The sequence below is a fragment of the Eptesicus fuscus genome, chromosome 9, assembly GCF_027574615.1.
Source record: "Eptesicus fuscus isolate TK198812 chromosome 9, DD_ASM_mEF_20220401, whole genome shotgun sequence".
Lineage (NCBI taxonomy): Eukaryota > Metazoa > Chordata > Mammalia > Chiroptera > Vespertilionidae > Eptesicus > Eptesicus fuscus.
This window is the reverse complement of record NC_072481.1, coordinates 56,048,365-56,066,347: the sequence shown is the minus strand read 5'-3', so window position 1 is coordinate 56,066,347 and position 17,983 is coordinate 56,048,365. Positions and strand designations below refer to the sequence as shown.

Genomic DNA, 17,983 nt, shown 5'->3' with positions numbered 1-17,983 from the left:
CCTTATAAATGTGTAAGGCACGTCTCAAGAATTCCACCCAATTGTCCCAACAAGCAATGAGGTGTCTCTTTTCAATCTACATTTTATAGAAGATAAATTGAGCTATTGCCAGTGAGTTAGAAAGCTGGGCTCTGAATAATGACCTGTGAACCCCAAAGTCATTGTAACCAGGGGTTCATAACTGGGGTGGGAGATGGGGATGAAGGTTAGAAACCCCAGCTCCTCCTTCATATTCTATCTCTCTCTCTCTCTCTCTCTCTCTCTCACACACACACACACACACACACACACACACACACACACACACACCAGCTGACACCCTGCCTCCCCTGGTATACCATGTTAGATACAGAAGGCACTGATCAATTCAATGGAGGGAAAAACCAGCCTTGGGAACGGAAGATAGGAAGGTACTAGAGAGACCACATACAGACTTAGCCCCAAACTGTGAACATAGCTGTGGTTTGCGTTTGGCCTTTAGGGATGTCATGTGCAGTAGCCAAGAAAATCCTCAAAGGATCTTACACCTCAGAGAACTCAGTCAGTTACAGGCATGCAAAGGTGTCAGCCTAACTAACGGACTGAACTGGATTTCTTTTCGGCAACAGATGGCCCCATGCCTCAGGCACATCCATCTCTGACACGGAAAGGCTGGTGAGTTGCCCGGAGACTGGTTAAAACCAATCACAGGCCTGGAGGGGCTTCACACGTAGTTGCACGCTTGATGGGTGTACAAGAAACGTTCACTAGGCTCTCAACCAGGCTGATTGCTCCGCATCTCTGGAGAAAAGCAGATGTCTGTCCTTGTCTTTGCCAAATTTCAAATTAATCACCTGCCTGTAATTTGGAGGGGCTGCACAAATGCTGGGGTCCCTGCAGGGCATGAATCAATCAATAACAGCTCATTCTGTGTGTGTAGCATCTTTGTTGTTCCGGTCAAGTTTAAAGGTTGTATGTGTTCTTTTGCACACAAGTCCGATTGATACTAGAATCTTCTACTAGTAAATGTACCGTACCCAGGGACAAATGAATATCATGCTGGATCTTTGCAAACTCCTCCCAGCAGAATGTAAAACACGGTTTTGGTAGAAGGTCGTGAGTTCAGTAATGAAAGGGCAGACCTGTATATTTTTTGAAATGGCAAATATTGGAACCTGCCTGTCCATTCCCCTGCCTTCTTCTAAGGGCATTCCTATTTTTCCTCGGGCCATTTCCCTTCCCTTTCTCAGTATGTGTGGTGCCCATTCTCCCTCTTCCCTTCCAGTCTCCGCCCTGGTCCTCCAGGCCGGATCGGGATATTCTTGGGAATTCCATCAGCGGCCCTCCCATCTTCCCCTTGGCTGCGGTGAGTGGTTCGGTGATGGGCCCGTGACCTAATAACCCAGGATAACGAAACACAAGCCAGGTGCTTTTGCTGGACCCTTTGGCAAACAGAAACCCTTTTCTGTGAGGTCACTTAGATGGTGGGAGGTAAGCCTGGAACAGGAAGAAAACGAGGCCAACACAAAGGAAGGACAATCCAAGAGCTGGAGAAGTCAGACGATTGATAAACTAACCTGAACATGTAGATCCAATCAAGCGTGAGCCACTCCTGGACGGCTTAGCTACTTGAGCCGGTAACTCCATCACTACCACCCCTTCCCTTTCTCCTTCTTTTTTTGCTACTTTGTGTGAGTTTCTGCCATTTGTAACGGAAAGTTTTGACTCATGTCATTGGGAAGGCAAGAGGCTTTGAGTTTATCTCCCAACCTCAGTGACATCCCACATGACTCTCCCGGGATAATCCCCAAAAGGACGCTTACCCTGCGCCCGAACTCTTCGCCTTGCTTCACTTCCCGAGGGTAGCCGTCGATCAGGAAGCCCGTGGTGTGGCGGAGGCTGGCCGCCATGGCCTCCCGCAGCAGCTCCAGAAGGACGCCCTGCAGTGGGGCGGGGGTGGGGAGGGGTAGGGGGGGGGGTGAGGTGGGTGGGAGGGGGTGGGGACAGGGTCAGGGCCTGAGCTCCTCCCAGAGCCACACTTGCAGGGCCTCGGGGCTCCTGGGCCGGCCCAGCCCAGCCCAGAGGGAGGGAGGCTCAGATAGGATGAACGGCGGACAGAAATAGGCTGTTTTTCATCAATTCTAATTCTCATTCTCTCCCTGACACACATGTTAATGTCTTTGAAATTGGTAGGTATCTTATAATCAGTGCTGGGCATAATTTAATTATTAGTGTTTTTTTTTTTTACTGGTTATATTTTATTGGGGTATCTTAAAATAATGGCATCTTAGATTAGATAAAATATAGTGGCCACATTTCACATGACAGCACCCCATAAATTAGGCAGAATGGCAGTTTAAAACTAGGCAAAACATGCTGTTGATTTTTTCCAGCAAATGTATTGGAAGGTTTGACATCCAGTAACTTGAGAAGATTTTCAGTAGCTATGAAGTAGCATTTTCTAGCAACATCACGTTGTTTGTTAAAAACTTAGATTGGACCCATGCTTATAGCAAATAAAGGAGGAGAGATGTATGGAAGCTTGGGAATGGATGCAGGAGCAATGCACCCAGCCTGGTCCCTGTCTCCCTGGCTCCCTGGCATCCCCCGGCTTTGGGCAGGGTCTCGGAGAATGCAGGCATCACAGAAACTATCCCTAGATAATGGTCAATTAACTCCTTGTGAAGTTTACATACTAGTGAGGAAGATGGAGAATAGATGAACAAATAAATAAGTAATAGTCAGCTAGAGAGAACCACTGGGGACAAAGTTAAAACGGGGCTAAGAGATACGGGGTGGTGAGGGAGGCCTCTCTGATAAATTGCCACATTGAAGTAGGGATCTGGGTGAAGTAAAGGAGCATCTGTGTGCACATGTGAAGGAAGAGCACACAGGCTGAGGACAGAGCACGTGCAAAGGCCCTGAGGCAGGAACACCTGGCCTGTGGGAGGAACAATGAGGAGGACAGTGGCTGCTGGGTGTGAGCACGGTCAGCGGTGGGAACAGAGCCACGGGAAGGACTCTGGATTTTATTTTAAGTGTGGCGGGGAGCCACCGGAAGGTGCTGGGGAAGGGAATAACACAACTTGATAAACACTTTCAAGAAATCATTCTGTTTGCTGTGAAAAGAGTAAACTGTAGGGAGGAGTGGCCACAAGGAAGCCACCTAAGAGGCAATTGCAGCGGTCTGCTGTCTTCCACGGGAGCCTTTCTGTCTTCCCGGCAGTGCAGCTGGCCAAGGGGGAGCATAATGCTCCGTTAGCTAACCGGGACTGCACCGCACAAGCCCAGGGACAGACCCTGGGACTTAGCGTGGGAGGAATGACTATTTTTTGACACCCATGGCATCCAGCTTCTCAGAAATGGATGGTGACTTGAAAAAACATATAAACAACGATATATAAGGAAGATACATACGAGTATTCTGAAACTACCCAAGGAAGATACCAAATTTCAAGATAATGCTATCCTACCTCCCCAAATAATGGAAACTTTATTTTCTCTTTTACAGGGGGTTGTATTCCTAGGCCTTGCTGTACCATGTTTCATCTCTGCTTTAAATATTTCAGTTCTAAAGTGGGGCCAGTTTGGGGGAAAAGATGAGATAGGCTAATATTTGAGGAGCTGGCAGGGCAACAGGCAGAAGGGACCTGGGCCTGGACAACGTGGATCTCCTGCCTGCCTCTGACTGCTCCACAGAGAGGAATCCAATACAGCTCTTGTCCTTTTGGGTGCCTTGGTTCCAGCAGCTTAGACTAAATGCAACACCCCATAATATCCCCCCAGCCAGGGGAGGCAGCTGTTGCTTACGGAGGGCACCAGGTCTCCACGTTCCATGGTGTCTCTGATCAATTTGCTTCTCTCAGAGTCTGATGACAGCTCGTGACGCAGGAGCTCGCCAGTCGAGAGGTGTGTGAATCCATATTTTTCCACCAGCTTTTCACACTGCGTGCCTTTGCCAGAGCCCGGGCCACCTGAAAAGAAGTCACGCATCAGACATGCATCCCAAGTCTGGTGCCTCATGTTTTTTTAAAAAAGATTTTTTAATTGATATTTTGAGAGAGAAGAAGGGAGAGGAAGAGAGAGAAGAAAAGGGAGAGGGAGAAGGAGAGGGAGAAGAAGGGAGAGAGAGAGAGAAACATGGATGTGAGAGTGAAACATTGACGTGGCTGCCTCCTGCACACCCCCTCCCGGGATCGAGCCCGAAACCCGAATTGAACGGGAAACCTTTCTGTGCACAGGAGGAGCCACACGGGCCAGGGCTCCTTTTTGACTGTATTCACCTTGGCGGGCAAGCCTCAGGGCTCCACTCACTGAGCATACACTGAGCACTTACGGTTTACCAGGAGCTGTGCTGGGCGATGGGCTACATGGAGAATGGGCTCCAGTCCTTGCCCTCAAAGGGCTTACTGCCCAGGGAGGGCGTAGACATCATAGACACACCACAGGCAGGGACTGCCGGCGGGCTGGTGGGGAGGAGCTCAGGGCGGGCGTCTCAGAGGAGGGGCGCGGGGTGCCCTTTGGGTAGAGATGCAAGTCAGACAAGTTTCCTGGGGAACCGACCTGCTCGTGTGAAAGCACGGCCACGGTGTCTAATAAAGAGAGATGCTCCACAAACGCTAGCTCTTCATTTAAAAATAAATGGCTTTCCTTTTCAATCGCCAATTTACAGACGACTTGTAAGCAGAGCACAGAAACATTTCTGAAGCATTTGAGCATAAGTTGCCCACCTGATGCCTCCCACTCTAGGGCACTTGGTGTCATTTCTTTTGAAAAAGGAGCCGAGCACAGGCTTCTGCATAGCTACACCTTCAGACCCAATAAATGTCAGCGCAATCATCTCAGCTGCCCCAATAGTGTCTTTGGAAGCCAATGGATCAAGTTCTAAATCTGACGTTGCCTTTAGTTGTCATGTCTTCCTGGTGTCCTACAGGATAGAACAGTTCCTTTGTGTTTCCTCGACACTTTAAAAAATAAAAAATATATATATATATATTTATTGATTTCAGAGAGGAAAGGAGAGGGAGAGAGAAACATCAATGATGAGAGAGAATCATTGATTGGCTGCCTCCTTCATGCCCCCCACCGGGGATCGCCCACATCCTGGGCATGTGCCCTGGGAATTGAACTGTGACCTCCTGGTTCATAGGTCGACACTCAACAACGGAGCCACGCCGGCTGGGCTCCTCGACACTTTTAAAAAAATTAAATTTATTGGGGTGACGTTGGTCAACATGAACATATAGGTTCAGGTGTGGGTTTCTGTGTTATAAGATCTGTACGTCGCACCATGTGCTTACCACCCAAAGTCAAATCTCCTGTCACTGTAAATCCTTGACACTTTGAAGATTACTATAAAGTTACTTTGTAAGGTCCCTCGATGTGATTTTCTGCTGTTTTCTAGTTATTGTTCTTAATTCTGGGTATCTGCCATGTTCCTTTGATGGGCATTACACCTTTCACTTGTTCCCTTGCTCCCCCCCAACGGCAACTAGTTGCTAAGTTGTAGGATTTTACATCTGAAAAATAATACATCTGAAAGTAATAATAGCTAACCGTGGCCAAGAGCTTACCGTGCCAGTCACTGCTCTAAGCATTTTACCAGGTGTACCGGTTAATAATGCGGATTTTTTTCAATAGATGGAGTGACACATATGTTGACATATATGCAATTTGATATGTATGCTATTTTATTGTATTGACAGCAAGCTTCAAAACTTCATATGTCAAATTTGCTGAAGGTGTTACCATCATAGATATTTTGACGCTTAAAAATGTCGAATTTTGTGCCAAAAAAAAAGAGCATTTGTGGGAAGTTTTAATTCATTATTTTGAAGAAAAAGTTATCGTATCCTTCAGGAAGCTTATGGTGAGCATGCTCCATCTCAAGATACTTGTGAATGTTGGTTTAAACGCTTTAAAAGTGATGATTTCGATGTGAAAGACAAAGAACGTCCAGGTCAACCGAAAAAGTTTGAAGACCGACAATTACAAGCATTATTGGATGAAGATGCATGTCAAACTCAAAAAACAACTTGCAGAAAGATTACACGTTGCTCAGCAAACAATTTCCGATCGTTTACAAGCAATGGGAAAGATTTTAAAGGAAGGAAAATGGGGGCCACCTCACCTGAAAGAAAGACAAATGGAAAACCGAAAAGTCATCAGTAAAGTGTTGCTTCAATGGCACGAAAGAAAGTCTTTTTTGCATCGAATTGTGACTGGTGATGAAGAGTGGATTTATTTTGAGAATCCCAAATGCACAAAAGCATGGGTTGATCCAGGTCAACCATCAAGATTGACTGCAAGGACAAACCGCTTCGGAAAGAAGACAATGCTCTGCGTTTGGTGGGATCAGAAAGGAGTGGTGTATTATGAGCTTCTAAAACCAGGTGAAACTGTTAATACTGATTGTTACTGACAACAAATAATCAATTTGAACCACACTTTGATTGTAAAAAGACCAGAATGGGCCAGAAGACACGGCAAAGTAATTTTTCTTCATGATGACGCACCATCACACACTTCAAAACCAGTTAAAGGCACGTTAAATAAGATCTTGCCTGGGAAGTATTAACCCACCCACTGTATTCACCAGACCTTGCTCCTTCAGATTACCACTTGTTCTGATCGATGGCACCCGCACTTTCTGAGCAACACTTCAAAACGTACGAAGTGGAAAATTGGGTCTCTGAATGGTTTGCCTCAAAACAAGAAAAGTGCTATTGGGACGGTATTCACAAATTACCTGAAAGATGGGGGAAATGTGTAGCTAGCGATAGACATTACTTTGAATAAAGCACTTTTGATGTTTCTCTTGAAATTATCATGTTTTCTTTCGTTACAAAATCCACATTATTAACCGGTACACCTGGTATGTGCATCGGTTTGAAACAGCCTTAGGAATCAGGCACTGTTATTATCCCCATTTTACAGATGGGGAAGCGGAGACATAGTGAAGGTCACTCAACTGCCTCAGGCCAGTAAGTAGCAGGTCTAGGATTGAAGCCTGGCTCTGGCTCTCTGGGGCGTTCCTCCTCTCTTCCCCGCCGTAAGCTCAGGTGCTCACGCTCACCGCACACGGCAGCGGCCCGCCTCTGCAGCGGGGTGGGAGAGGCTTTGGAGTCCAGCAGACCTGCCAGCAGGATGATTTGCCTGAAAAGCATGTCACTTCCCAGCTCCATCGAATTGAACGGCTTCCCAGTCCCCGCAGCATAGATTCTGAACTCCTTAGAGGGGCATTCAACCAGCCAGGTTCTGGTTGCATTGAACCTCTCCAACCTTTTTCCCCGTTTCTTATCCTTGTCCAGCACTGTCATGTCCAACCACATACTGTCCCTTCCATAACATGTACTTTTCCAGGCCGCTGTGCTTTTGCTCTTCGAGGTGCTCAGCCTGGAAGGTCATCCCTTCTACCATAAACAGCCCTCTGCCCCTCCCCCTGGTGGCGTGAGTGGTTTATATAGCACCTGGGCGCCCTTGGCCTGGCTGACACTTGGTCTCCAGGTTCCCCACTAGCACAGCACCTTGCACACAGTAGGTGCTCCATAAACACCTGATGAATCCAGGTTTTCTTGGTCAAGAGAATATTGAACATTAAAATGCAAAACATGACTGATGTTTTCATATGGTAGTGAGGATTTATGACTTATCTCCAGTTTTCCTGGCTTGCCTCTCTTCATATCCAAAGCTCTTGCTTGGGATATGTGGCCACTTCCCCTTTGAGCGACAACATCCGTTGTTGTTTCTCACCAGTAGAAGGGCCTCTCATTCCCTGTCCTTGGCCTTGGTGGAAATAAAGGAAAGGCCACGTTTTCTATCTTCTGCTCATCCACACAGCTGCTCTATGCCAGCTGGGGAGGGTTTAGATCCCTCCGCGTGGTCATGGGTGGGCTAGATGTCACGGGGAAACAGCGGTTGCAGAGGCTGGCCACTGAGGACCAGGTGCTTGCCAGCTAATGCTGTTTGCTCCAAGCACTATGGCTCCCGTCTGCTGAGATAACAGAAACAAGAGAAGGCCACTCAGGGGAGAAGAGCTTCCAGATAAATGAGTAAGGGGAACACGGGGCTGAGCTCCTGACCGATTTACCTAGAAACTCTTTTCCTGGGATGGCTGGAAGCCAGTCATGTGGAAAAGATATTTTCGAACGCGGCTTACAAGGCCAAAATGCCGTGTTCCAGTTATTTTTCTTCTTTCAGCGGCCTGCTAATACAGCTATTATAGTTTTGGTCCTCTAAAATGTTATTTAACAAATCTCAACAGGAAAACAATTAAAAAGCTTCAGCTCAAATGAACAACAGCTGGGTGTTAAACGCCAGCTGGTGCCCTTAGGAACCTCTCGTGGGAGCAGCAGCTGCACATTCTTAGCATTCTTTGGCCAAATGGTGTAGGCACCATGGAGCTGTAAGTAATCTACACAACGCCTTGATTCTTCCCATGGCTCCTAACTGGAAAACAAAGTGATTTTCATCACGCAGTCCGGCCCAACAACTGCTAGTAGAAATATGAGTTTTCATACACTGTCACTTGCATGCCTTCGAGGCTTTAACTTATGATCCTATATAATAAAAGGGTAATATGCAAATCAACCAAACGGTGGAACGACTGGTCACTATGACACGCACTGACCACCAGGGGGCAGATGCTCAACGCAGGAGCTGCTCCCTGGTGGTCAGTGCGCTCCCACAGGGGGAGCACTGCTCAGCCAGAAGCTGGGCTCACAGCTGGTGAGCACAGAGGTGGTGGCAGGAGCCTCTCCCGCCTCTGTGGCAGCGCTAAGGATGTGGGGCCTAAGCCGTCAGTCGGACATCCCCTGAGGGCTCCTGGACTGCTAAAGGGTGCAGGCCAGGCTGAGGCCCCCCGCACCCTCACAAGTGCATGAATGTCATGCACTGGGCCTCTAGTTTTAAAATAAAAACCAATGGGGCCTTGATATCCCTCCAGGATCATTGGTTGCATGGAAAAAATGTGTGAGGTGCCACATATCGGGATGAGTAGTCTGTGTCCTCTGGTGACAAGATAATCGATAGCAGATGAGGGGTTGTCACACTGATGTCATTTCACTGGTTTTCAGGGTATCATTTCATTGCTCAAGACTTAACCCCCAGAGCAAACCTATACTCAATACGGCGTCCTGTCACTCACAAAGAGAGTGTGGAATGTGAGAGTCCATTTTAAAGGGGCCTGTCAACACTTCCAAAAAAAAAAAAAAGTGAAAAATCTTTATTCTCAACCTCCGGTGTAATTTAACATTTTTGTCAGGGGAGGCCAAAGGTGCTATATTGTGAGAGTGAAAATACTGTCAACTTCCACTTCACAGCTGAGCATATTATTTCCCCCTAAGGTTCCCTCAGCACTGCACGGATGAAGGAAGGAAGGGAGGGAGGGAGAAAGGAGGAAGCGAGGAAGGAAGGAAGGGAGGAAGGGAGGAAGCGAGGGAGGGAGGGAGGAAGGGGCCATGTATGTATCCTCACTCAGGCATTCTTGTGGAACTGAAACAAGTGACCTCACCTTGGCGGGCCCACCTGAGCCCCGTTTCCAGGATGCTTTTTATTTACTGGAGTAACTCTTAGGAGACGGCTCCTGGGTTCACTAGCTGGGCCCCGCAAGAGAAGACCTCCCGCTCCTAGGCAACTGTTGCAGGGTGCTTGGCCTCAGGGTAAAGCGGATGAAATGGCAAGGCTGGGGTGTTCCAGCACGCTCTGTGCTCACAAAGCAAGCCCAAACAAACAGCAATGTCAGGCAGGTCAGTAGCTAACCCCCGATCCAAACAAACGCATGTATGTAGGTTTCTGTTATGCTTTGATTTTTAAAGATTTTAAATCGTAATGGCAGAGAGCAGGTTATGATGTCCTTTGTGGACATTTTTTGTATCTTATTAACTGTAGGATGCAACCTGGAATTAAGCATGAGGCCTAGTAATACAGCTCTTCATTTGACAAATATGTTGGGCAGCTAGTATAGGTCAGACACTGCTGAGTGCTGGGAATAAACAGACTCAGAGGTGCTGTCTTTTCCATCAGAGAATTCACCGTCTAATGGGAAGATGACAGGTGAACCCAGTGTCACAGAGTGTGATAGGGGTGGGACACTACTGCAGGAGCCCCGGGAGAGACTCCGTGTCCAGGCAGGGGAAGGGTGGTTGAGGAGCACGCACAAGGTCTTTGCCAACACAGGGAAAATGTGGAAAAGAAAGGGATAAGACTGAGCTTGGTATATTCAGTAAAGTGTTGTGGAACATGGCAGAGTCCCTCAGAGAATGGCTGGAGGGAAGGAGTAAGACATAATGGTGTCACTGGAAAGGGACTGGGACCGAGGTGGGTCTGCCCAGCATAGTCTGGAGTGTGTGGGTTCTTGACTTTGTGCAGGGAAGTTTTCATAATACGAGTCCAGGTGATTTTGAGAGTAGGTTTATTAAAGCTGGGATAGTGAAACAAAGTAAAGGCTTAAGATAGAAGTGGCAAGATCACTGTAACAGGAGTGAGTTAAGGCTGGGCTGCCTAGACCCAGGAAAGGAGGTCACAGTAATAGAAGTGAGTCAGCTGGGCTGTGTGGACTCAGGAAAGAAAGTGACAGAGGCAGAAGAAGTGAGCCATGCTGGGCTTCATGGACTCAGGAAACAAGTTACAGAAGCAAAAGGAGAGGCCTGGGAGACAGGTTCAGGGAGTTAGTTCTGGACGAGCTGCTGCTGTCCGCTGCTCCCCTGGTTGCAAGTCTCATGGGAATCCTTAGAGCTTAGGAGAAAGAAAGCAAAGATACACTCCCGAGGAAAGGAGAGAGGGCGTGGGCATGCTCAAGGGGGATTGTGCACTGGCATCCTTTGTCCTATGGGTTTTTATCTGTTTTCTAAAGGTAGGAGTTTTAGGGGAGGTCTCAGGGGAGGGTCTCAATAGACTGTTCAACAACTTTCCAGGTGTGTCCTTTGATATGCTTGTGCATCAGAATGAGCATATAGGGGAGTTTGGGATCATTCTCTGGTCAGTTTCACTTTTTATCTTGGATTTCTCTGGTTCTAATTGGTTTTTGTTATTTATTTCCCTGACTTCATCCATTCTGGGGTTTGGTTGGCACTAATGGCATCAACTGGGTTTCTGTTATCTATTTCCCTGACTAGGGTGTCAAAGCTACTCACTCTCTAATTGGGGAGGAGAGGTGTAAGTATCCTTGGTTAGGGGAGATACAATCTTGTGATTTATTAGCTGGCTAGGTCTTTGTTTACTATCTGTCTTTGTTTCCTCATTCCACTTTTCAAGGAATTTCCTAGCTGCTTACTAACATGCCTCAGTGGGAAATGCACAGGACAGATGGATCTAGCAATAAACGCTGGCTCTGACACTTATTAATCATGTGGGTATGGATGAGTCTTTTAATTTCTCTGAGCTTTAGCTTTCTCATGGGTGGAGAAAGCAAGAACCAACTCTTTGCCACTTTATACACTTGCCTCTTGCCTCTCCTTCATCCTCATCTCCCATACCCAATCAGTTGCTAAGCAACTTTGAAAAGTTGAGTCTACATTTGAAAAGTCTCTGAAATCTGTCCCTTTGTCCCAAATCTCATTGAAAATTTTCCTTGTTCTATCTCTTTTCCAAGAAATTGGTACTTGGTAAATGAGGGGAAGTTACTCAGCCCTCTAACTCTTCCTGAGTTACATCTGTAGGCTGTCACCCAGCATATCGCGGTTTGAAAGAAACATAATCCAACAATAAGTCTGGGGACTAGCCATCCCTTCAAGCTGTCCAGACCACTTACAGGTAAGATATATACCAATGTGTGTACGTGCGTGTGTGTACCTACAAACACAGGTATCTGGTTTAGAAAACTCAAAGTTTTCCTATAAGGCACAGCATTCTCCGGGTTCTGATTGCTGTCAGCTAAGCTCTCCAGGCCTTCATTCCCATCTCACCCCAGCCTCAGCATTCTTTAAAGCCCTTCCGCACCAATGACCAGCACTGACACCACTTTAGCTCCTTATTGATTTGGCTGAACAAGAGTGTTCATCACTATGCCAGTCTATCCCCCCTCTCTCTTTTTCCTTGACCTCACTTCTTTTCAACTGCTCTCTGTTCTCTGGGTCCTCATTGTAACTCATTGAGTTGGTCCACGTCCTTTGGGCTCCACGTATTTCCCTGATCAGCCGGACACAAGGCCTTTCCTAGTAACTTTGAATCCTTTGCTCCCTTTGAATTATATTGTGCTGCCCTGAGAACCACCAGCCTGATCTCTCTGCCCAACCCACCATTTACTTTATATGCATCTACTATGGGTTGCTAAGAATTCCTTGAGCAAGTCAGAAAATCAGGTCAACTGGTCATACTACCTAATTTCATCATAGCTTTTAATGCTTCTTGGAAAATATATTTCTATTTTGCTGATACTAAATTGGATGTCCATGGATGGATTCTAATACATTTCCCCATTGTCTTATTGTCCTTGAATACTCATAGTCTTATTCCTCTCACTCTTACATATTTTTAGTCTTCCTATTCACTAAGAAGGTGAAGATTATCTCTTTCCTCAACATTTCCAACACATATGTTTCTTCTATTCCTTCTTTCTCCTATTTGGAAGACTTTATACAACTATTTAGTCTAAGGCCAACCTCTCTGCTTTGTTTCTTGTAGCATTTTCATTCATAGCACTTTTCACAGTATCCTACCTAATAATAGATAAATATGCAAATTGACCATACATCTGACACACCCACAAGCCACACCCACCATCCAATCAGAGCGAGTATGCAAATTAACCCAACCAAGATGGCTATAGCCACAGAGAGCAAGGTTTCCTAGGTAACAGAGGAAGCCAAGCTTTCTGCCTGCCCTTGCCAGGCCTAAGCCTCCACTCAAGCTACAAAGTTTCAATTATAGAAGGTAAACAAATTCAAACAGAAATGGTGGCAGAATGGAGCTTGAGAGAGAAGGCCAGCATTGCCCCCAGCAACAGGGGAAGCAAAGCTTTCCGCATACCCTGGCTGGGCCCACCCGCTTAAGGCTACAAAGTTTCAATTATAACCCCAACAGAAATGGCTGCTGGCCGTGGAGGGAGCCCCAGGCTTGGCTCTGCTCCAGGCTACAAAATTTCAATTGTAGAAGGAAAATAAATTCCAGATACCAGGGCCTCCGCTTGGGTTGCCAGGGGGCGTGGCCAGCCTGCAAACCACCACAGGCCCCTTGCTCAGGCCGCCCTATGCCCCAAGGGAACCCCACCCTGATCAGGGACACCCTTCAGGGCAAACCAGCTGGCCCCCACCCCTGTACCAGGCCTCTATCCTATCTAATAAAAGAGTAATATGCAGATTGATCATCACTGCAACACACAATATAGCTGCCCCCATGTGGTCAAAGATCCTGCCCCCATGGTGACACAAGATGGCCACCACAAGATGGCCAGCAGGAGAGGGCAGTTGGGAGGCACCCGGTCTGCAAGGGAGGGCAGTTGAGAAGGACCAGGCCTGCAAGGGAGGGCAGTTGGAGGTGATCAACCCTGCAGGAGAGGGCAGTTAGGGGTGACCAGGCCGGCAGAGGAGGGAAGTTGGGGGCAAACAGGCTGGCAGTTGAGTGGTTAGGGGGTGATCAGGCTGGCAGGGAGAAGCGGTTAGGGGCAATCAGGAAGGCAGGCAGGCAAGCAGTTGGGAGCCAGCCATCCTGGATTGTGAGAGGGATGTCGGACATCCCTCGAGGGGTCCCAGATTGGAGAGGGTACAGGCTGGGCTGAGGGACAACCCCCCTCCGTGCACGAATTTCGTGCACCGGGCCTCTAGTATAATAATAATGTGACATATATACTGAGGGTATATATATAAAGTCTGTCTTCTATATTAGACTCTATGGTTCACAATTATAGGATACTAGAGGCCTGATGCACGAAATTTGTGCAAGAGTAGGCCTTCCTTCCCCCAGCTGCCGGTACCGGCTTTCCTCTGGCACCCGGGACCCAGGCTTCCCTCGCAGCCCTGGCTTCATCTGGAAGGTCATCCAGTAGGAATTCCTGTCTAATTAGCATATTACGCTTTTATTATTATAGATGGGTATGCTTTGCTCACCATGGTGCTCAAACACAGTGACTAAACACAGTAGACACTTTATAATAGTGGCTGAAAAAATAAACAATTTACTGATGAATGGATCCTTTTCTCCTGCCTTCTTCAAACTCTTCACTCTCTCTTTGTGCACATTAAATTTATTTCTCTCAGTTGGCACTATCTCTTCTCTCTTCTGTATAACAACATGCTTGGTTCTCCTCAATGCAAATAAAAATATTTCCACCATTCTTTGCATCCTCTAGTTGTCTTATAGTCTTTCCTTCCTCTCCCGCCCTGTAGCCTAAACATACCCTTGTTCATTGACTCCTTTTACTCTTGCAAGCTATCCCCTAACCTCATCACTCTCTGAAATTGATTTTTTTTTAAGTTCAACAGTGGTTGCATAATTGTCACATTATTTAATGACCTTCTTCTAGTCTTTACCATCTTTGACTCTTCAGTAGCATTTAACACCACTGATAGACATCTTGAAATTCTCTCTTCCCCTGGCTACCAGGACACACGGTTTAACTGCATTCTCTTCCTTCCTTTGCCAGGGTGAAGCACACAGAGTAGAAACGGCTTTATGTTGGGATCCCCACACAACTTTGCATAGCGTCAGCGGCAATGTCTAGGAGCTGTGTGGCCCCACAAAAATGACAACTCTCTTCCCTTTTACATAAAGGAACACTGGACCAAGGAACTCGAGTTCCAGACTCACATCTCAGACCTTTATCCGGTTAGATAACTTAGATCTCATTACTTATCCTCTCTGAGCTTCAACCTCTTCAATTACAAAATAGGGATGATTATAATGCCTATTTGTTGTGAGGACAAAATGAAGTAATACACATAAGTTGCTTTACAGTAGCTGGCATAGTGTAACACTCAATAAGCATCATGATTATTATTTGTTAAATAAGGCAGCTAGTGTTAGTGAAGCTTAACTATCCTTCAAGTTCTAATACCCCATGCTTCTCTAAAGATTAGATACAGCATTTTATATTGTGGCACTATTTTAACATCTTTAAGGATGGCTGGTCTTCACAGTGATACTTTGTGGAAGTATCAACTATCTTTTGCAAATCAAACAATTCTATTTTTAGATAGTCCTCAGAGTTATTTAAAAAAATCTATCAGATTTCTAACCCTTGAAATATTTCTTTCTCTCTAAATGAAAATGGGTTCCAAGGATGGGTAGAGGTTTTCATGATTAAATGATTCTTTTCAGAGGAAACCTATTATGCCATCAGATCATGAGCTGATTGAGCCCTAGGAATGATCCTCAACCATTGTGGGCCCATGAGTCAGTCTCTTTAAACATTCTCTCTGGGGAGAGCTGTATCTCCATGCCAAGTTTCAGCAGGCTGTTGCTAGGAATTGACTCTCTCTGACTGGAAAAAGTGAAGAAAAATAGACCTTTATCCCAGACAGTGTCTCTATTAGTCTGAAATGTATTGCTGCTTCAGGTTATTTGATGATAGGATGAAATAGTCCAGTGGTAGGGTCAGCTGAAGGTTATATGAAAGAACTTTGTATGGGACTGGAAACTTCTTGATGGCAGGGCCTGTGCCCTATTTATCAAAGGCTGATGTATGGTGGGCACTCAATAGTAGATCAATGAATGGATGAATGAATGATGAACAATCTGGGAGTTTTAGGGAGGTAGCCCTATGCATGACATTAGAAATGAGGAGACTTTGTTTCTGCTTCATTCCTGCACTGGACTAGCTGAGTGATCTTGAGAGAGTCACGTTATTTCTTTGGTTGTATCTGAATTGAAGAGTCTGGAATAAATTAGGGATTTCTTGTATTATTTAGTATACGTTTCCTAAATATTCCAGCTTCCCTTCCATAATGCTCCTTTACGAGGAAAGATGATTCATCCCCACGATTTTGAACTTGAGTTCCCAAGTGACTTGCTTAGGCTAATGAAATGTGGGCAGAGGTAGATATGTATCATATGTAGGCAGAGGTTTATTTTTGTTGTTCTTTGTTTTTTGCCACTATAAGGTTTTCCAAGTATCTTTTCTCTTTGCCATGATACTGGCAATGATTTAGATAGTAGGGAATCAATCAGTATGGTCATCAGAGTGAAGGCCAGTCAACTGTCGATGAACACATCGCATTAATTCAGAGTAAGAATGTGAAGAGGAGGAGGAGGGAGAGGAGGACACAGAAGAAGAAATATCTTTGCTCTCCTACATCACAGAGATTTTTAGGAAGGCTTATTTGTTACTATAGTAGAACGTAACTTCTTCTGACTGATACTCTCCCCAAACTGTGTATCAGAATCACCGGGGGTATTAAAAACATTCTTGAATCAGTTAATCTGTGAACCTTTAGGGTTGAAGCCTGGGAATTTACAGTTTTAGAAAGTTCCCCAGAGAAAATATACAGATATCCGCAATTTACTTTGAAATGTGTAAGGAGAAAGAAACTGTATTGATGGACAGATAGAAGGACCGATATGTGATGAGACAAGTTAATGTTAATGGTAGAATCTAGGTGGTGGATATACAAGTGTTCACTATAAAATTCTTTCAGCTTTGCTGAATGTTTGAAATATTTCCATAATAAAGAGATGATCTTTAAGAAAATTCCCCTGGTGATTCTGATTATTAGCTCTATTTGAAACTTCTAGACTAGATAATCTAAGAAAAGCAATTTGCTGTGAACTCCCAGTGGTCACTGCAGGGAGTCTTGTTGTTATTTAATATTTACAATGTAATAATGCTGAGATAATGGTTCTATCTCCCTTGCAGATGAAGTGAACTTTCTGTTTTCTCAGCATCAGACCAGAGAGAATAGGAGGGAGAATGTGGCCTATTTTGTACCAATGGAGTGGGTCACAGACAAACCTGTTTGAGATGTCATTGCAGACTGTTCAGATAAAGATACCTGGTTCACAATGCTTTTGACTTGATATTTGATCTAATAAGTATCTTCTCTCTGTGTTTCATTTGTAATAATTTATTTAACCCTTACAACTGTTTGAAGTAGGTGAGGTTTGTAACCTATTATTCAGATGAAAAACTGTGCCCAAGGGCCCACTGTGCCTTGGTAACTGCTAAGCTCATGTAAGGAAACCAAACCTGTTGTTCAGAAATGTACCACAGTCTTTAGTCAACCAGGAGCAGGGCTTCCATCATGGCCCCATAGGGTTGCCCGATGAAATCAGGACATCCAGTTCAACATTGCAGGAGACATACTTACACTAACACTGTCATTGTTTCTCTAAAATTCAAATTGAACTAGTTGTCCTGTATTTTTATTAGCTAAATCTGGCAACCCTATCAGGCCCCACCACTTATTAGCCTGGAGATTTCATCTCTGTTTTGACAACTCCAACAGTCTGTGATTTTGGGAATCAGTCAGCTGAAACCTACCACAGTAACAGTGAGACATGTGAGATGTCTAATTAAGAAAAAACTCTGAAATTGGAATCTATAACTTTAACTCTTCCATCAACAGAAGACAAAGAAGGTTCAGGTCTTGGGCGAGAGGAAAGGGTAGGCACCCGGGTGGTGGTTTCTCAACATTTCTGCCCCACACTGCTGGGTGAGCTCCTACAGTTCATAGCACGTTGATCCCATCTCCATCCTGACCCTGTCGCCATCCTGACCCTGTCGCCATCCTCACCCCGTCTCCATCCTCACCCCATCTCCATCCTCACTCCATCTCCATCCTCACCCCATCTCCTTCCTCACCCCATCTCCATCCTGACCCCATCTCCATCCTCACCCCATCTCCTTCCTCACCCCATCTCCATCCTGACCCCATCTCCATCCTGACCCCATCTCCATCCTCACCCCGTCTCCATCCTCACCCCATCTCCATCCTCACCCCGTCTCCATCCTCACCCCATCTCCATCCTCACCCCATCTCCATCCTCACCCCAACTCCTTCCTCACCCCATCTCCATCCTCACCCCATCTCCTTCCTCACCCCATCTCCATCTCCATCCTGACCCCATCTCCTTC

At 45.9% G+C, this 17,983-nt stretch overlaps 1 protein-coding gene across 1 annotated transcript in view; it reads right to left on the bottom strand.

Moving 5' to 3' along the window:
- AK5 (adenylate kinase 5) overlaps positions 1-17,983 on the bottom strand; it is a 200,830-nt gene that overhangs the window by 14,966 nt on the left and 167,881 nt on the right. Inside the window, exons 11-12 of the mRNA XM_054721084.1 lie at positions 3,790-3,953; positions 1,803-1,919 (exon numbers count right to left, since the gene is read on the bottom strand). Of these exons, the coding sequence (XP_054577059.1) occupies positions 1,803-1,919; positions 3,790-3,953 (281 nt within the window). The remainder of the gene's footprint in view (positions 1-1,802; positions 1,920-3,789; positions 3,954-17,983) is intronic.